General features: G+C 38.6%; 1 protein-coding gene across 2 annotated transcripts in view; it reads left to right on the forward strand.

Moving 5' to 3' along the window:
- zfpm1 (zinc finger protein, FOG family member 1) overlaps window positions 1–13,556 on the forward strand; it is a 69,785-nt gene extending 56,229 nt beyond the window's left edge. For both annotated transcript variants that reach the window (XM_027161470.2, XM_047822331.1), the window contains 5 exons: window positions 5,109–5,199; window positions 5,536–5,748; window positions 7,319–7,549; window positions 7,925–8,152; window positions 8,328–13,556. In XM_027161470.2, the coding sequence (XP_027017271.2) occupies window positions 5,109–5,199; window positions 5,536–5,748; window positions 7,319–7,549; window positions 7,925–8,152; window positions 8,328–10,690 (3,126 nt within the window). In that variant the 3' untranslated portion in view covers window positions 10,691–13,556. The remainder of the gene's footprint in view (window positions 1–5,108; window positions 5,200–5,535; window positions 5,749–7,318; window positions 7,550–7,924; window positions 8,153–8,327) is intronic.
- Window positions 13,557–21,698: the final 8,142 nt, after the last annotated feature.

Here is a 21,698-nt window from a genome sequence, read left to right on the forward strand (position 1 = left end):
TCTCCGGCAGTTTAGGAGCCTGCTTTCCAAGAGTGCCTCATTTTCTAGTCTCTTATCTCATCCGTTTTAAGTATCAACAGTTTTATATTTTTATATTGTTTGCATGGAGCCGATCAAATTTTTCTTGGAGAGATAAGTGCTGGTCGCTCAGAGGCGTGAGCATGTATTTGTAGGTATAAATGTGTCTGTGTCTGTGTCTGTGTCTGTGTCTGTGTGTGTGTGTGTGTGTGTGTGTGTGTGTGTGTGTGTGTGTGTGTGTGTGTGTGTGTGTGTGTGTGTGTGTGTGTGTGTGTGTGTGTGTGTGAGGCGGATGAGAGAAGCTTTCTGATTATTATCTTCCTTCCTTTTCTTCTCTGTATTTTTGGAGGATTCACACACTGACCTCTTTGTTTGGGACAGTGTGCACCCTTCTCCACCCCCCTGCTGGGAAAGAAACCATTTCCTGTAGCGGAGAGATAGAGAGAGGGGCAGACAGAGGGAGAGTGGAGGCTGAGAGAAAGGGGGGTGAGAAAGGGATGTGCGGAGAGATACGGGATAGGAATAGATAGTGAGAAGGAGATGGAGACAAAGAGTGTGTCGGTGCATAAAAAGAGGGCTAGGGATAGATGAGGAGTGGATTAAATGAAGAGATAACGTTCCAGAGCATAGAAAAATAGAGAAGAAGAGAAGTGACAATGAGCCGGGTCTTGATTATGCACCTTTTCCGATTGTCTAAAGTGGGGTCTGAAAAGAGACATTGCTGTGAATTTTGAACTTGTTCAAAATCTTTATTTCAAAGCCATAAAAACTGTCCATATTACTGTTGTCACAAAAATATCAGAATCATGTCAGTGCAAACAATATAAATTTTGACACATTCTTCAAAAGCAGAACAATTTTAGAAGTTGTTCTAATGGACCTACAGTATATGTAGTTGTACAAAGCTTAAACTGTGACTAGTGAGCAATTTGGGATTCTGCCTTATTGTGTGTTGTCCCTCTAAATTTAAAAAGATAAGTGAAGATAAGATTTCAAGCAGCATAAGAAATCAAACTAAACATCAACAACTTAAACTACAGTTTTTATGGTTTATGAAATCTACGAAAACTTTGAGATCTGTGGATGCAGAGATACATTTGAATGTATACTTTCAAGTAATAATAAAATTTGTAAAATTCATTAAAAAAGTAGAAGTGCATTTTGAATGTAAAAATGAAGCATCTTCTAAAATACATACACATCTGAATCCAAATTTTCAGTCACCAACACTTCAATTCAAAACTGGATTGATCTGAAATGAAATCAGCCCTGTCATTTGCATGAAACTTTACAGTGTAAAGATATTTTTGTACTTTTCAGTGTAAAGGTATTTTTTGTTTCAGTGTAAAGGTATCTTCTCAGGGAAGAGAAGAGGGATTTCATGTGCATTTCTCTGGGTGAATAGAGAGATGAAATCAGCCCTGTCATTTGCATGAAACTTTTCAGTGTAAAGGTATTTTTGTGAGGGATAATAGTTTGTTGTATGTGCATAGCTAGTGATCATATGTCTTTGCTTGGGTGTTCATGTTTTTGGAATATTTCACTGGTCTCCAAGAAGAAAACACTAAGTTTTTAGCTTAAAAATAAATAAATAAATACATACATACATACTGAATAAGTTTCTTTTCGGTCATTGAGGTTGAGTTTATGACTGTATTTAGGTGTTGGCATAGTATTAATTAGCTGCATTCCTGTTTCTGTGAATAGAAAGTCTTCATAAGGAGGGTAAGGTAGGTGTGTTTGCGCGTGTGCATGTGCGTGTAGTGAAGGTGCTTCTATTTTCTTGATAATATGTGGGTATGTGTGTGTGGCAGGGTTGCTGCTTAATATCAGACCAAATAATTAGATCGGCTATCATCGGGGTGGCAGCAGTGCGGGAATCAAGCAGATTAAAGCCAGGATTAATATTCATGAGGCACTGGGACTCGGACGAGGCGGCTTAGAATGCACCTCAAAGACTCGCGTTGAAGAGCTTAGAGCAGAGAGAGAGAAGATTAATAACAATTATTATTATTATTATTATTGTCATTAATCATTTCTGGTCCTTATTACTCTGTATGCATGCTTGTTCACATAAATGAAGTGATTTAAGAGAGAGAACAAAGGAGTGGGGAGATATAAAGGGATGATCAATAGAAATAGATGATCAATAGAAATAGAGCATGTGACACAGTACTGACACCTAAATCTGAATGACTTTTAATCCTGTATCATATACTCCTTCCTTCTAGTAACTTTGCACCATGGCTTTAGCTATTCTCAGCTTTTCTTTAAAAACACCTTCCTCAAGACACTGGCTCTTACACATACTAAATAACTATATACTAATAAAAGATTAAATGAAAGATGAAATTACATTCCTTATTATGATTTTAAAAAATGATTATAAAAAGACAGATTGAATGATTTACAGCAACATAGATGCTTGGTATTAAGGTTGTAGCATTATGAACTGTCTAGTGTTAGGTTTTGTCTATTTGTTAAGATGACTATAGCTTTTGTAGTGTAATTATCATTTTTATTTAACATTATCAGTTAATATATATTGTTACCCTGTATTGAGTAAAGAACTGAATGCATGTTTACTCTATAGTTATTTATAATGGAAATCTGAAGGCAGTTATCGGGGCGGAGGGGCATTAAAAGCATTTTTGTATTAAGGTATTTATGATTTTTTTTTTTCCAGGAAAAAATGTTTATAAATTATTAAGCTCCAAATCCAAATCATTTCAATTTTGTAGCCAGAAGGTTTCATTGTGTACTTCCCCTAGCGCCCTTCATTGTTGGAGTAAAATGGTTGTAGTTTAAAAATCAGGTTTTATATATTTACAATTTTGAAAAGTTAGTTATTTATTGAATTCAACAGCAGACATTAAGCCTGATATTTTGCCATGACCTGAAGTATTTGCGAAAGCAATTGCATAGTAAATTTCTCTGCTTTGTGTGAGCAAGTGTATGAGAGAGAAGGAAAGCTTGTGAATGAACGTGTGTAATCTGTGAACAGGTGTGGCCATGCGTGTTGAGTCAGAAAGGGTGGCTGAACACACTGCCCTCTCCTTTTGTGCAGCCCAAAGTCGAGTCGTGTTAAATGAGTCTGAAACAAATTAGCAGAAGCACGCAGCACTTATGGCACAGACGGCTCCGGCATTGGGTTTCAAATTAAAACAAAAGGAGCCCTATCTCCTTATCAGCACTAGTTCCTCATGAAATACAATACGGACCATATCTTCAGGCAAGAACAGACAGATTTAGAAAGAAACCCTTCAGCTGTCCTCCATGGCTGGCTGTCTCATCTCACTGCCCTGACTCTTGGTTCCTTTCATCCTTGGCTTCTATGCTGAAGAGATGTCTTTCATATTCGCTAGTCTTTAATGTTTGGTAGGATGACAGGGATATGTGGACCGATGCATCCGCAGGAGCAGCTGCTTAGCTGTTCTTGTGCAGTGCAAAAAAGTGAGTGTGACGCTCCTGATACTGTAACAGGCTTTGAGGATCTACTGCCATCTAGTGTAAGTAGAAGGGCCACTAGTGGATTGAAGTACTAGTTTGGTACTATATTTAATTCTTGGATGGAGATTCCCGACAATAAACACTTTTGTCATTATATCTGTGACATTTATTAACAGAGGATTACAAGGGACAGGTTCTATTGCTAAGAGAATGGCAGTATGGGAACAGCAGCAGGTGTGGCGAATAGAGATTTAGACCATTAAGTAGTACAGACCTGACTCTTCGTAGCAGGTATCTTGATTACACTATACACAGATCAGCCAATTGAACCACCTGCCTAATATTATGCAGGTCCTCTTGGTATCTGGTACAAAGACATTAACTGCAGGCCTGTTAAATCATATGTTGTGAGGTGGGTCCACCACAGATTGGAGTTTGTCCAGCACATCAAAGTATCTTGAGATCTGGGGAATTTGGGGGCCAAGTGAATTGCCATGTTCCTCAATCTATTCCTGAAGTCTTTCTGCAGTGTGGCAGTATGCATTATCCAGCTGAAAGAGGCCACTGCCATTATGGAATACCCTTGGCATGAAAAGGTGAACACAACTGCAACAATGTTTAGGTAGGTGGTATGTGTCAAATTACATCCACATGATTGACAGGATCCAGGGTTTCCCAGCAAAACATTCAGAGCATCACACTGCCTCTTCAATCTGGACTTCTTTCCATAGTGCCTCCTTGTGCCCTCTCTTCTCGAGGTAATCACCCTGCCATTCAGCATTAACCTTTTCAGCGATTTGTGCTTCAGTAGGCCTTATGTGATTTCAGAACAGACGGCTAGCCTTCGCCTCCCACAGGCATCAGTTTCCATTTTGGAAGTTCTCTGATCCATCCATCTAGCAATCACAAAAGTTGCTCAGATCCTTACGCTTTCCCATTTTTCCTGCTTAAAATACATCAACTATGCAAAATGAGTTGATTTGAGGGGTGCCTTTGCTGTTATTTACATTGGTCACTGGTTTCACTGTTATTGTTGAGCAGTGTATAAATCTCATAATTGAATCAGTAATTCATATAAGCAAGTTAACCTGGACATCATTTGTTTCCCTTTTGTTTTTGTGTATGCAAGTCATTAATTGTCTGTATACCTGCATGTGGATGTGGGTGAGCATTTATGTGTTTCTTTGTGAATGAATGTATCCATAGCTATATACATACATAGCTCAGAATAGAATAGAGCACACGGTATAACGGATATATTCCTAAGTCTCCATAGGTATAGCATTTGCGTATATTTGCCCACGTGCATATTTGCACACACACAGCTTTGCATATTCAGCCACTAGAGTAGTGACATATCTCCCTTCGCTTTTTTGTGTTATTTTATGTCTTCCTTTTTGTCTTCAATGGCCCTCTCTATCGCCATTCCCTTGAGCACCCTGCAATTTTGGTGTTATAAGGTCTTCCTCTAAAAGAGTTAACAGGATATATTATATAGATTATCCTTAGACTTAATTGGTTATACTTGGAGAATATGGAGTAATTTAAAATGGTTTTGTGACAGAGCACTTTAATCTTTCTGTTATTATGAGTCCGATATTTACTCTTTCTATCTATTGTCTATATTTTCTTGTCTGTAGAGTCTGGTGTGTGAGGATGAGGACTGTTGGCTTGCAAGAATCCCTGTGACCTCCTGTTCCTCAGAAGCAAACTGCATCATTTACAGTCAAGGTACTATAGCACTCAAACCATACAACCGACTCAGCACACTCCTGTGACTATAATGGCTCTAACCCCCATCATTATGGTTCCTAAGAGTCAGGAATCATTAAACAAGCATTTATATTCATATGATGAATATATTTATATATAATATATATACAACTCATGTGACATTGACATTGATGATAAACTAAAACTAGAGCTGGGTAAATAGTGTTTCAGTCTGTCAACAGTTTATACATTCCTCATGGTCAACCTGAATTGCTTCAGCTTAGGTTTAGATGTTGTGTTTTGAAGTCTGATTGCTTTCAGTTTTACTGAAGCCTCTGTCTGTTATCTTTTCAGATGATGATCTGTACTGTAAACTCACTCAAGAGATCTCTAGTGGAGATGCTTTAGTGGCCATCCTTTCTAGTGCAGCACAGCAAGCTTCAACCCAAACTCATAAACCCCCAGTGAAGGAGGAGCCAGAGTACCCAGCAACCCTGCCTTCTGATATCCAGCTCCTCCCACAACAGGCTGGCATGGCTGCCATTTTGGCAACTGCAGTTGTTAACAGTGAGTCACTAATATCTTACAAGATAATTTGTGTGTGTGTGTGTGTGTGTGCAGTGTTGTAATGTAACGAAGTAAAAATACTTCGTTACTGTACTTAAGTAGAGATTTCACGTACCTGTACTTTACTTAGCTATTTAAATTTGTCAACTTTCACTTTTACTCCACTATATTTCCTAGATAAAAAGTATACTTTTACTCCGTTATATTTCCATTAAGCATCTTCGTTACTCGTTACTACAAAATAAAATCAGCAGAAATGTGTGCGACTGCAATAAGGGAGGTTTGGCGAATCACTGCCCCTAGATTGCATTACGCACGTCCGCACGCTGTACGGAGAAGCACAGGCACGCGCAGCGTGCACGCGCAGTCAGAGCTGGAGGCATTTATCTATAACGGCGGCAACCAAAATCAACCAAAAGCAGTGAAATGTCACTATTCTTATTACATAGAAAGATTTATAGATTTGATAGCACAAGCGAAATATTAATGCAATATCAGTACTAAATAAAAATAACATTTTATTGATTTGGTATTTGTCTCGTGAATATTTATTTATTAATGACTGCATTCATTGCACACATACATACAATCCAAGACTGGCCTCATTACATCATGCATAAAATTTTGGTGTCCACTTTTGCCATTTAATAATACCATAACCTTTGGCTTACTATGTAGTCATATAATATATAATATAAAACTCTTCTTGTTTTAAATTCTCACAGAGGGCTAAAACCCCTAAAGATGAAATCTTAGAAAAGTTCAGTAATTAGGATAGAATCGGGACGGGGTTTAAAAACGAATAAACTAGCAACATTAAAGTTTCAACATTAAACATTTAGTCATGTCACCACTAGGTGGCAGTATTGATTCATCTGAGTGCAAGTGAGACGGTTAATTCACTTAGAATAGAGTACAGCTGTATTGTACATACACCTTTACTCTTTCTCTTTCACACTCTCTTGTCTATCTCCATTGCATTTTGCTATAGGTTGCTGAGTTGTGCAAGGCGTGGGAGTGGACACATCTGTGCTATAATGAGTTCATAATTAATCTCAGTAAATCGAGCTAAAGGTTAAAACTTGATCAGCTCTATTCTTCAGTCATGTAGCATTAGCAGTGTTGTAAAGAGACAGGTAATTATGGGGTGCTGCGGTCATTATCCAATATACCTTGTTTAACATGCCTTGACACCAGTTCTGTATAATTATACATCTTCTCAATCTTGTTGCCTTGGAGATTGGCGGTTTGCTTGCTCTGTTTTAATGTGTGTCATACATTGTATGTGACTTGGTATAGCCCACACCTATGATGCATTTAAACTGATTGTGTCAGTATTTAATATTCAGATATAAATAAAACCTGTTTAATTCACTACCAGTAGCAAAGTGTATTCCCCTATGGGTTTTGTTATAAAGCTAAATTATTATAAAATATATAATTTATTATAAAATATCTTTTCACATTGAACTACTACTAATAGCAGGAAAATCATTCTAGAGCTAACACAGAAATTATATTTGATTCTTTAATTCCATGATATTAACTGATTTCTGGGTGTGTTTTTCAGAGGATATCTTCCCGTGCAAAGACTGTGGAATCTGGTACCGAAGTGAGAGGAACCTGCAAGCTCATCTCATGTACTACTGTGCCAGCCGACAGAAGCAAAAGGCCACGGATTCTCCTCCACAGGACAAACCCAAAGACTCATACGCTAATGAGAGGGTGTGCCCATTTCCCCAGTGCAACAAGAGTTGTCCCAGTGCTAGCTCACTGGAGATCCATATGAGGACACACAGTGGTGAGTCTCATCTCTCTCTCTCTCTCTCTCTGTCTCTCTTCTCTCTCTCTCTCTCTCTCTCTCTCTCTCTCTCTCTCTCTCTCTCTCTCTCTCTCTCTCTCCGTTTCGTTATTACTCTCTTATTCTCTTCAGCTTTTCTACTGCTTTTCTCTTATTGTACTTTTTTCTCACACTTCCCTTTCTCTGTTACCCTCTCACTGTCCATTTCAATTCATCTTTCAGACCTCTCAATTATTATTCATGAATAATTCATTTTGTGCATTGCCAATTTAACACTAAGTGCTTTTCATTAACCATTTTCTAGTTTCAAAATGTGTAAGCAAAACACAATGCATACTGTTTGCCTAACAATCTATGCATCTGTGTCTTCTCCAGGTGAGCGTCCATTTGTTTGTTTGATCTGCTTGTCTGCGTTCACTACTAAGGCCAACTGTGAGCGGCATTTGAAGGTGCACACTGACACTCTGAATGGTGTGTGTCATGGCTGTGGATTCATCTCTACAACTCGAGACATCCTCTACAGCCATCTGGTCACTAGCCACATGGTGTGCCAGCCTGGTTCTCGCAGTGAAGGCTACTCCCCCAAACTTCCAGTGACCACAGGTAGTCATTACAATTCAACTTACCTAATCCATTTGAGTCTCAAGCTTTATTAAATTGTAGACTGTCAGTAAAACATACCAGAGCAAGCCAGTCTAGAATTCATTTTATGACTTTAATTTGCTTTGCTTTCCAAATTCTTAAATGTTGTTACTCACACTTTACTTTTGTCCAACAGGCCTGAATCTTGGAGACTCTGGCATATTACTGAAGTGTCAAGTGTGTGGATTTTCTGCAGACACACCTGCTCTGCTCCAACAGCATGTCCACACCCACCTGGAGGTCAGGATTCCTGCTGAAAGGAGCGAAACACCGCAGCAAGGTAGCCCTGTAACCTCAGAGCTCTCAGAGTCTCAGGACCAAGAGCTGTCAGCCAGCATGCCCAGACCAGACTCTTCTAGCCCTGGGGCCAATGGTGGAGCAGCCACCTCCCGTGGTTGTAATTCTCCAGAGCAGTTGAAGATAAAGGAAGAGCCACAGTCTGACTCAGAGATCAAAACAACGGTCGAAGAGCAGGATGACAATCATAGTGCATGTGCAACAGAGCCAAGCTCTCCCATACCTACCTCTCCTAAGAGCCCATCAGTCATTACAGTGAAGGCAGAGCCAGCCAGTCCCATTCCCGGCTCTAGCCCTGTTCATTTGGGAGCAGGAGGATCAGTGTTACCTGGTGGAACTTTGTTTCTGCCCCCTTACCTCTTCAGCCCTGAGGCTGCCATCATGCCCCAGGCATCCGAAATTCTGGCCAAAATGTCTGAGATGGTTCATAGTAGGCTCAAGAGTGGGCAGGTCCCAGCAACTGCACAGGGTTTCTACTCTACAGGCTCTCCTGCTGGTGTTCCTAAGGGGGCAACATGCTTTGAGTGTGACATCACCTTTAATAACATCAACAACTATTATGCCCACAAGAGATTGTACTGCTCAAGCAGACACCAGCAAGGGGAGGGATCTGGCATTGTGACAGATGATCCAGTAACCGCAGTGTCCCTTTCAGGTAATGATGCCTCTCCACAAGCAGGGCCAGGTAATTCTACAGCATCAGCTTCCCCAAGCTACACTGACTCTGCAGTGGCTGTGCCAGTTACAGACACCAATCCAACTGAGGTTAAGAGTGAGACTCCAGGACCGAAAGAAACTGCATCTTCATCTTCCTCAGAGGGTGAGGGTGCTGGAGGGGGTAGGGTAAGTGAGGGGAGTCAAAGCCCTGCAGAAATCAGTGGATCAGCTGAAGACCTGGAGGAGGATCCCACTCGCACCTTTTGCCAGGCCTGCAATATCCACTTCAGCAGACATGAGAACTACATTGTTCATAAGAGATTTTACTGTGCTTCACGTCACGACCCTTCCAACCAGCGTCTTGTGGCAGGCAAGGTTGCCTTTGTGCCACAGCCCATTCGTACACGGAAACGCAAAAAGATGTATGAAATCCACATGGCACGGAATGAGGCTCTGGCAAGTGCTGCTGCACTCCCTGCTGTACCAGGCTTGCCAGTGAAACAAGAGTGTGCCAGTGCCAGCTCACTTGGGGCCACAGTTGCCAGCGCTGCTTGCAGTTCTAGTCCAGAGGCTGATGGCCCCATTGATCTTAGCAAAAAGCCCTGCTTGAGGGAGAACTCAAGAGGAAATAATATAACAGCATTACCCCTTACAGATTACCACAAATGTACAGCCTGCAGTATTAGCTTCAACAGCATTGAGAATTACTTGGCTCACAAAACCTACTATTGCCCTGCCACCGCTTTGCAACCTCAAACGCGAGAGCATCTGCATCGGCTTAAGAGACCTGCTTCCACTTCCCCTAAGAACAGAGTTCCTGATCTCCATCCTGACACCAAAAGCCACCAAACTGGAAAGTCCACTGTGGTCCCTCATACCTCTGTCTTACACAGTCTGGAGTCTACCTCTCATTCTGTGTCTGGGGTGAAGACCCCCAGCAGTCCTCCTATGATTTGTCCTTACTGCCCTCCTAATCGGGCAGTGACCTCTGATCTGGTGGAGCATTTCAGGACGGCTCATAGGCTGGTCGTTACCACGCAGCAGCAGACTGAGGTCCAGCCTCCCAGTGTTAGTCCAAGCAACAGCCTCAGTCCTCGCAATGGAGCTCCACTAACACCTCCCAAGCCAGGCCCCAGGTCCCAAAGGGATAGTGTAAATGGCCGGACCAGGAGGGATCCTGCCTCTCCCTCCTCTCCACTGCTCAATGGAAGCCCTATACCACAACATCCTATTGGTGCTGGCTCTCCTAAAGCAGCCCCTCCTGCCCTCTCACCCACAGGCTCAATTCCACTGACTGTGTCACCTGTGTCTGATACCTTGAGAGACTTGGGTTCACAAGGATACACCACCACTCACTTGGTTGTCCCGGAGAAAGATGTAAGCCCCAGTGCCTCAACTACACCCAAGGCAGTCCTTGCAACGGCATTACAAAATGGGAATACTCGCTACTGTCGGCTGTGCAACATCAAATTCAGCAGCCTGTCCACATTCATTGCACACAAAAAGTACTACTGCTCCTCCCACAGTGCTGAACATGTAAAGTAAGCCATTCACATCCAGTCACATCATTACTATCAACTCTGCAAGTGCCAAGTGTCACTTGTGCATGTGGCTTTGCCCTGCCCAATCTCAACATTGTATAAAAGTGGGACTGTTACTGTCCAGGGGCTGAGGTTGCAATGGCAACCCTGCTTTTTCTGCTGTTGTTACTATGGTAACCTATTGCCTATTATGGGTCACATTTATATCACACTAAATAATGCAACATGCTAACTGTGCACAGAAATGTGCCCACTGACCTATAATTATACTTATAAAGGCCCCGCCAAGTTTAACCCATGTATTATATCTGCTGATGGGGCACTAGATCCCACATTTATTCATATTAATTCACTCATTTTGCTTTAATCACTCGTGTGCTTGATGTTGATGTTGATTATTTCAGTGGTAGCATTATGTATCATGTCCCAGACCGATTGTAGTTTTCTGAGCCATTAATTGTTATTCATTTGGGGAAAGTCTGTCCTTTAGTGTAATTGTATAACTCAAGACTCTTAATTTCATGATGTGCTACAATATTTTTGTCCATACACTGAAGCATCATTTTATAAGAAAAAAGAAAACCAGAGTAGCTCAATCGATACTGGTTTTGTGAAGTTACCGGTTCCACATGGAAGATTTGAAGAAGGGATTATATGAACATATGTGTCTTTACTTATTTTACTTTCACAGAATACTACCTACTGTCTTTTTATGAAAAAGATTTATATTTTTGTTTCTATGTGTATATATATTTTTTTCATACTGTTAATAGCAACCATTTCAAGGCTAGTCTATTGTATGTTCTTAGTTCTTAGGTATGTGCCTGTTTATAGTAATTTCTGGGACACTGAGTACTCCTGTTTTCACAGTTGTCAGCATTGCATTTATAGTATCTGATTGGTAAGTGTTGGAATAGTGCATCATGATTGCACTAGATTCTTTCTCAGTATTGGCTCATTACACTGGGTCAGGGGTTTTATATGAGGTGGTTGAGAACACCAGTCCATTATGAATCGTCATGAAGGTTTTGTTTGAGAGATGGGATGAGGATGTTTGGTCAGTACCCCTTCTCTCTCTTTAACTCTGTCACTCCACAAACACATTCACAGCCCTGTCGACCTGCTGATAAACCGTTGTCTGTACTGTAATATAGTATGGACACTCTCTACACCCACTCACAAATCGTGTATGGTGTGTGACTATAGGTTGCTGTTGTTTCCATTTTTAATCCAGTAATGAAGTTTAGCATATAAATATATACTTCAGAGGGTTCTAGCAAAAATAAAGATTTACTTAATCAGTCTTGCAAAGTGTTGAGTCACACTGGTATCCCAGTGCATCCCAACAATTCCCTCTCTGACTAACTGTTAATCTTTAGGAGTTTGTCATTTGAAAGTTGCAGCGTAGTGCAATCTTTACACCTTGAACAAGCTACCTTGCAAAGCCTTATTTGAAGACACAAATGGGTATGTCTGAAACAGCTAGCAAGTGGACTTTTTTCCGTTACTAGAGCCGTTTCTGGTGTTACAAAGACCATAAAGGTTTGATTTCTCTGTGCAGTGGGTTTGAATTGGTGCTTCACCAGTTGTATGCCACACACAACTGTTTATTATTCTGTTGTTTTGCCTTTCCTAACTATCACATACTCTTGACCAGTGCTGAAGGCCCATTTTACCTATCTGGTTCCTGTTTTTATTGCACTGTGGTGTATAAAAATGCTGAATGTTTTACTTTAAGAAGCTTTTTTTGTATTGTATTTAAGTTTGACAGCACTTTTCCTTGTCCAATCCTATGTCTGAAGGACTGATAAACATTTGAATTAACAAAGTTAATTAAGGTATTTTGTGTATAATTACAAACATTGTTGGAAAAATGATTATGAATGTCATACCTTGTTCTTTTTTTTAATTGCAGTCTCTATTAAATGTTCCACTACACATTTGTCCAAACTATGCATGGGAAAAAAATAAACAGTCCTGGAGGAAATTTTAAGTGCAAAGCTTTGCCCTCCTGTACTCAATTAATTCACTATGATGACATAGTGATTTTACAGTTTATTCATTCGGAAACATTAGATCCTCAATTAAACATACATTCTTCTGACCAGAAATTACATAATGTGATTAGATTAAATTGTTTGTCATTATCTGAATATTTGTACTGTAAAGTATTTTTTTAACTTATAACTTTATTAAGTGATAGAGTTTTCTGGGGAAAGTGTGACCGGTAGTCCATCACTGTTTGAAGAACTTTTGCACATCCTTTTCCATAATTTTATTATATTGGTATTAATTTTATTCAAACTGAAGCTTGGCTGGGTCTTTGGCGATTGCAGAAGAAAAAACATAAGTACCTTCACTGTGTGGACATTTTGCTTTAGTAAATGAGCTTGTTTTGTTCACACTTAAGTTATTGCTTGTTTCCATCAGCCTTTATTACTCAATCATCTCTTTGAATGCTGGTGTTGTTTTGTCAGTGCACCCTCTGGGCTCTGACTGCAATTATCAAAATGAAAAAAACTTTTTTTTTTCCATCTTAAGGCTTCAAGGCTATTCAGCTGTGCAGATTAATAACACAGCTGGATGTCTGTACCTGTGGATTGTTTTTCAGGATAAATTCAATTGATAGACTCCTATAAAGGTAAGAAAAATCTGAGGTCAATATGACAATGTTTTTCCGTTTTTTTATTTCCTTACCATCTCACAGTAATTCAAGGCCACATGCTTTCATTGCTTAAAGGTCTTGGAATGCAGTGATCTATGTTGCTTTGAAGCTGTTTTGTGACTCTGTAAAAAGTGTTTTTTTTGTTTTGTTTTGTTTTGTTTTTTAAATATTGATCACTTTAAAATAAAAAAAAGTGTAGTTGTAACTTGTGTGCAAAATGAATATAACATGCTTGTTTTAAAATTCATAGTTATGCAAGAGGGACAGATTATGTCTTGTTGATTGAATTAAAGTCGCCTGTGGAAAGCCTTGGTAATAGGCAAGGTGCATACATTATGCAGTTCAAGCAGCCATAATGTGGCTTCAAAAAAATTCATTTGAATCAGATTATATGTAATCAGTTGAAAGCTACAAATTTTGACTTTTTTTCTTACTTGGCAAGCGTCATTTATATTCTCACATATTCAGATATCAAAGTAAACTAAAATATGCCATCCATGTTTCAGCCACCAGGTTTTACAGGTAAGAAATGAATTCAGCAAAGCATAATAAGTATTTGCTATCTAAATATCTAAAACAGCAATGTTTTATGGTTTACTTTCGGTAACATATTTAGTAAATCCCCGCACATAATGAAAGATTGACAAAGGAGTTTTACATGCTCTAGTTTTACATGCCTTTTTTACTTAAAAAAAAAAATCATATATTAAATAAACTCCCTGGCCACTTTAATAGGTATCCTTACACATTCATGCAGTTACTCTACCAGCCAATCATGTAGCAGAAAATTAATGCTTAAAGTCATGCAGATACAGGTTGGAGCTTCACTTAACATGATTAACATGCTTTGAGTTTTTCAGAACCTCCTTCCTGCTTGAGCTTTTGTCATGTCCATTATTACAATGTAATTTATGTATTGGACAAGATCAACAAGATTTGGCCATTTTTTTCTTAGAAATGTGGTCTTAATGCCTGCATCTTTAAACTTTGTATTTAGAAAGTAGAGAAACATTTAACAGGACTGAAAGTCTATTTTGATTTAAATTGTAGGTTTTGGTTGTGAAGGCTGCATTTGTTGTTAAAATATAGTGTCCTGGAACAGAAAAGTAACACTGATGTACTAACAATGAGACTAAGAACATGACAGCCAAAGAAAACAACAGCAACTGATGAGAAACACTGTGATAGTTGTGAAGAAAAACCCACAAAACAGCAGTCAGTGACATTACCTCCACAGGCAGAGGTCAAGACATCACAATCCACCATTTGAAGAAGACTTCAAGAGTGAACTACTCATCAGACTTCCCGAATCTGCAGATAAATACAGATATGAGCCGCAAAAATTACAAGATGAATTTCAAACCAAGATGAATCTCTAATGATTGTGCCAAAGCTAAAGAAATAGCCAAAGTGTGGAGAAAGAAATTATCTGCTCATGATCCATGAAGCATGGTGGAGGTATGGGCTATGGCATATGTCAATAGTAATCTATATTGATTATGTAACGCAGGATGGTAGCAGCATAGAAAATTTTGAAGTCTACAGAAATATTGTGCCTGTGAATTTACAGGTGGGTGGAGCTTCATCATGCAACAAGTCAATGACCAAAACACACTCACAACACAAAATGGCTTCATCAGGAAAAAAGGTATAAGATTTTGACCCAACTGAGCGCAAAGTAATTTGAAGGGAGAACCAACTGGTCATATTCCGCCAGAACAAAACAAAACAAAACAAAAACTGAAAGGAGCTGCTGTACCAGCCTGGAAAGCCATCATAGAAGTAGAATGCAACAGTTTGGTGATGTTAGTGTGTTGCCAGTTTAATGTTTTTATTACAAATTTTATGCTCCTATACTTTTTGCTCATCTACAAATTGGGTGGTCTACCAATAAAGATGCCATGTTCTAAATTGTTTAAAACATCAAGATGTAAAAATCAGGAAATGAAGCTGAAAATCTGGCTGAATTCACCTTCAAAAATCTGGCTCATTAATCTTTTTATCACAAAACCAAGTATCTTAATAATTGGCCTTACATTTCAATACCATCCAGTGACTATTCAGCATTTATCATGGTAACTTAAAGGTATTTATGCTGCACTATAATGTGTTTGGAATATCAGTACATCAGTTGCACATTTGAAGAATGACCCACTGTTACACTGTGACCCTTTCTGCCCTGTACTGTTGGAGTGTACAGGGGGGTGGTAGACTAGTGTTTAAGGTGTTGGACTACCAATTGCTAGGTTGTGAGTTCAATCCCAGGTCTACCAAGCTGCTATTTTTGTGCCCCTTAACCCTCAATTGCTCAGTTGTATTAAAAAATAGATAATGTAAGTAAGGCGTCTGCCAAATGCAGAGTTCTTTGAGGACCATTTTTGGTAGTGATTGCTGAGAGTGAGAAAATTTCAGTAATGTAGAAAGAAAATGAGAGAAGGTAGGTCTTCACCTGTCATTTGAAGATAGCCAGTGACTCAGCTGTCTGGACCCCTAGTAGAAGTTCATTCCACCACCTCAGTGCCAGAACAGAGATCAGTCTTGCTGTATACCTACCTCTGAGAGATGGTGGGACCAGTAGAGCAGTGTTGGTAGCTCTAAGGGTGCGAGGTGCAATTCCGAGGAGTTATAAGAGCTTTGAGATAAGAAGGTGATAGTCCATTTTTGGCTTTATAGGCCAGAATCCGTGTTTTTAATCTGAAGTGTGCAGCTACCGGAAGCTAGTGGAGGGAGCGCAGCAGTGGAGTGATGTGTGAGAATTTAGGCAGGTTGAAAGCAAGTTATGCAGCTGTATTTTGGATCATTTGAAGAGGACGAATTGTGTTTATAGGTAGACCTGCCAGCAGTGAGTTGCAGAAATCCAGTCTGAAATGGCAAGAGACTGAACAAGTAACCGAGCAGCCTGTTTGTACAAAAAATGGCTGAATCCTTCTGATGTTGTATAGAAAAAAAATGACATGAGCATGTCACATTAGCAACATGTGAGGAAAAGGACAGTTGATTATCCATAATTACCACAAGGTTGCGAGCTGTGACCAAAGGGGAGATTAGATTGTTGTGTATGTTTAAGAAGGTGAAATATCATTAGCAGGAGTTTAAAAAGATGTGGTTGGCTTGTTTCCTTTGTCTCAAACGAAGCACCTCTTAGTGTTCACCTCCTACAATCTAATATTTACATCACCATTTGAGCTGTGGCTTTACCCACCATGAATTTGGTTACTCTTATTACTCAGATGCCATGACCGGCAAGCTGGGTCGAGCTAAAAATAGTGTAGACCATCGATTGGACAAATGTAATCATCTCAAACTGAGCACTGTCTCTGTATCATCAGAAGGTTAGGTAGCAACTGTCTGTGAAATTTTCTGATTAGTTTTCATTTATTTGCCCATGGAAATATTTTTTATTATTCTATTAATAAAACACTATATTTTGCATTCCTTTTTCATCTTATTTGCACTCTACATACTGTGTACACACCTTCTCTAGTATTTTTAATACTGTAACATGGCACACAACATTTAGTCGTTGAAAATAAAAATGAGAAAACTGAAAATGAGTCATGGTTGTATTTTAACTTTGCCTAATAAATTTTAGCAGACTTCACTTGTTGGGGACAAGTGCTATTAAAGCGGCGTTTGGTTCAGTTCAACTTACGCATGAAGTTTTGGTACACTTGTGTTTATTTGAATGCACTGCCATTAAAACTAATACACTGTGTGTCATTAACATTTCAGCTTGTGAAGCCAGAAACCAACATCTAACCATGTTTAGACTGTGAGTTAATTAGGCTTGTTGTGTTATCTATAGAGTTTTTTATATACCATATTGCTGTACCACATAATCACCTGATATGCAAATCTTGTTAGATTTCCTATGAAGAGAAGTTTCCTGAGCCAGACTTATCTAATCACATGTCGTGCAAAGTATAAACATTACACAAGTGGGCAGCTCTCAATATGCTCAATATGTCTTAAAAAGAGAACTTACTAATAGCATAAAGGCAGTTATTGTTAAAATACATACTGTATGTGCTAAATGTCTCATACAAACTGAATGTTTCTTTTTAGTTCAAAATGTGTGCATGTGGCAGAATGTTGATATGTAGTGAATTGAAGGTGAGAAGTTTTTTTCCCTATAAGACGGGGATGTCCACACACAATTTAACATCATGGGATGTACCTAGTTTTATGTAAAAATAATGACAAGTTTTGTGTGGCTTAATCCTGGGGTTGAATTCTCCTCTCTTACCTTCTCTCACTTTGACAACTTCTCTGCCCTCAGATAACATACTCACGATGCCAAAATGTGCTCTAATAAGCTGTCAGTCCTGCTACTTGCAGAGAAGGCTGTTGTTCAGCTTGATGGAAGGGTAGAGTTTGGTGTTATTTCACATGCTAGGTCATTTTTAATGATGGACCCTTCTGGAAGCCTCCAGTTCAGCACAGTCATGTGGTCTTGAAATGGTTTTTCCTCACAGGTACTGATGGCTCATATGCTGGAGGTGGGAGTAGAGCACAGAAATCTTTTACACAAAGCATTTTAGACTTTGACAAATCTCAAGTAGATGTGGGGAATAAAAGCATACTGAAATGTTCAACCTTGCAAGTTTGCTGCATTCTTTTAGTTTGTGTGTTTTAAGTTTAAGCTTGATTCACCATGTTCCTTTCTCAAGTGTCCTCATAAGTAGATGTACACAGACTACATAGGTAGCTCTGATTCATATGTACAGTCAAGGTTCTTTGGCTTTGCTTCTGTCATTCTAATATCAGGACCTTCAGAAAATCTATGGCACTGCAACACAGCAGCCAAGCTCACAACAGACAATGATGCAGAGGCAATTCTGTCCAATACAAGATACATTTAAAAGCACATTCAAGTGCCAAGGTCCAACACTGAAATTGGTGAGTAATATCCTGTCTATATTCTCCTCTTATTCAATTTTATTTTCATACATTATGTGTTGAAGCATTTCCCTGTGCTTCCTGAGAACAGCACGTAGAGCACGTGGCTGAATTAGCGTGATCTCGTAAGGCTGGGCAAAATGTGTCCTTAACAGATGTTGTATAAATATTTTTTTTTTAAATAATTTATTTTTTCAACAGCATCAAACAAGCAATTTTTTAAGAGTATGCATATTATAAATAATTACACTGTACCATGAATATGAGTTAATATAAGGACTGAATGGAAGACATTCATCCATCAGTCTTCAGTGACACAGTGAGTCAAACTTTTAGGATTTTAGTCAGATTTCTGTAGCTCTACACACAAGCAATGTAATGTAGATGTAACACAATGATGGTTCAACAATAAATGACCTCTAAATTTGCTCAGTGACCTGTGTCCCCTCGAATCGCTACTGAAGAATTAAGGTTTGTTTTTTTTTTTGTTTTTTTATAGGAGTAACTGTCTATTATGAACTCAGGGGCTCCTTGTGCCATTTTCAAATGAGCAATTTCTCTCAGCAACAGAGAGGTTAACCTTCATATTAATGAAATAGAGGAGTGCTGTTAGGGATTGCACACTTAATAAATCATGGTGGGGAAATCAAAGTAGAGTAGACAGATCCAAATATAGATAGCTAGGTTAAGGTTATATTACACATTCCTTTTGCTAGTGTATGCTCAAATATGTTTGTGTTTAATTCTTCTTTTCTTTTATTTAACATTTGATGTTCAACAAGTACTTTACTCATAGTTCAACTAAAAAGACAACATGGTACCATTTTTAGTTGTACTGTATATTGTTGGCCCCCACTTAGGTACTGAAGTTTTTATTCAATTTACGGACACCTAACCGCGATATTGTGTGCTTTTTGAACATGTGCAGGACACTCATGATCATTCATGGACCTTGTTTTGCACATGGCCATGCTGAAACATTTAGTTCTAATTTAGTTAGTTCTAATAAAGGGAAATTATAATGCTACAGTATACAAAGACATTCTTGTATGCGATTGTGTCTTTCAAGTAATGGCAAGGTGTCCACAAACATTTGGCCATGTATAGATATTTGGCATAGTGTTTTTGGCAAGGTTTATTCCATCCTCACATCCTGTATCTTTGAGAACTCTGCATTCATTATGAACCTGACTAGGAAAAAGGACTAATGATTAATTTTGGAATTATAATTTTTTAAATTTTTTTGCATATTTTCAGTAGTACCTTTTTTCAAATATTATGATAACAAGTAACATAATGTTTGATGAGTGGACACACAGCAAGTAACAAATCTGAAAATGAAACGTGTGTTAAAAGTTTGAAGTGTTGAGAAATATGGCCACCCGGTCAGGTAATCATCTACTTTGCCAAAGGGAGTTCTGTCATTAATTAGCTTTCTTTTTATGCTATCTTATTAATTGGTGCTGGAAAGGCATTTAGATTTTTTTTTTAATTAATTGCAATATGTTTAGCTTGTGGAGGTCAATTAAGCAGCTTCACATCTGTCAGCTACTCCACCTCAGCATTTGATTTCCTGCCACATCAGAGAAAAAAAGCTGTTATTGTGATCTTGAGATGGTGGACTAGCTGTCGGCTGTGGAAAAACACTAGAAGAGTGAGAGTGTGAGAGATTTGAGAGATGTAAGTCTCATTGAGTTACCAACCAATACAATGCCAATGCTACAATGTTTGTTTACACAGAAAGGAAGAAATACAATAGGGCTTCATCATGTCTTCTGAGTCAATTACTGTATGTATGTGCATGTAATCATCACCTTACTAGTGAGTGATATTTGATTCAAGAAAATATAAAAAAAAAAAAATCTGAGAAAAATGACACTTCTATTATTTTTCATTTCCTTATGCTATAATACAGATCATATAATCTGTAAAATAAATTCAGAGGAATCTTCACTACAGCTCTTCAACTTAATTGAATAATGTTTAAATGTGTACTATAAATTTTATATTAAAAAAAATAAATAAACAAAAGGTTCTTAAATAAGCGAACAAGTGTTCAGTTTTAAATAATAAATTGAGTGAAGTACAAATCATAGTACAATTACACAAGTATTTCGCCTACTAGGATTTCAGCACTAATGAAAGATGATTGTATCCCCAGATCTTTAAATACTACAGATGAGTTCAGTGTAAACTCTCGTTAACATTTTTTCAAGGTTAATTTGTGAAAGAGTGTTGGTTGCTAAGGCAACTGATCTTGATTTAGTTTACTTTAGCCTTCTGTCTGAGATTTTTGTGTCTCTTGCATACATTTTTAGGCTAAAATCTCCTGGATCACAGCAATAATTTACAAAGGCTAAAAACAGGAGAAAGCCAAACTAGAGATAGAGAACAAGCATCAGGAGGTTGTTCTTTTGTCTTTTCCTTGTTCAGGGGTGCCACAGTAGATCATCTGGTCCTATTTGAATTGGCACAGGTTTTTACACTGGATGCCCTTCCTGACCCAACCTTCCCATGTTATCTGGGCTTGGGACCAACAATGAGAGTTAGTTCCCCAGTGGCTGGGTTCACTCCCTGACCGGGAATTGAACCTGGGCTGCGGGAATGAGAGCACTGGATCCTGCCACTGGACCACCGGGAGGCCAGTAACAAGCAGCAGGTGATAAAAATTCATTTCCATGGTAGCAGGGAAAGGAGAATAGGAACCGTTACCATATAAGGACATCTTGGTAGATATGACACTCTGAAGGCATTTGTCTGCTATTTCAGTAAATACAGAGCAGTGTTCCCACATCCAGGTTTACAAGAAATACAACAGAAAAAAATTTTAAAAAATCATGGAATGGATCCATATGGACCTTCAAGATATGTTCCTTCGATTTATTTGTGATTATGTAGCCAGTAAATTTACAGCAGTTGACACTCCAATCTCAGTAATCTGCTATGCTCATGTTCATGGTGTAAAGCAGATTTAACATAAAGTCAAACAATAGAACATGAACAATAATGAAATAAGTACATCCAATGCTCTGTTGAAATAGTTCAATTCATAATAATTTTGGCTGTTGACAGCAAGCTAAATGTAGCATACCCTAGCTGGGTAGAAAGTCTGTTAGTTGTCAGTACATCATTGTAATAAGATGGGTGCTTTATCTTTGTCCCTTTTTTTTTTGGTTTTATTTTTTAATAAGTATTTATTTTTATTTTTATCTCAAAACTGTAACACATCATTTTAAAGGCAAATCATCCCTAGCAAAGTCAAAACAAAGAAATACCATTAACAAAAAATTGTTCATCTATGAAATTAACTACAAAATATAGAACATTCACATTCAAATACATTTGTCAGCCCTCAAGCTCCTTCACAGTCATAGTTCACTGGCTGACCCAGCTTCAGATGCCACTGACTCTACTAGTCTAAGAACAAGTGCAGAAGTCTTAAAACTCA

The sequence above is a fragment of the Tachysurus fulvidraco genome, chromosome 13 (genome assembly GCF_022655615.1).
Source record: "Tachysurus fulvidraco isolate hzauxx_2018 chromosome 13, HZAU_PFXX_2.0, whole genome shotgun sequence".
In the NCBI taxonomy this organism is placed as follows: Eukaryota; Metazoa; Chordata; class Actinopteri; order Siluriformes; family Bagridae; genus Tachysurus; species Tachysurus fulvidraco.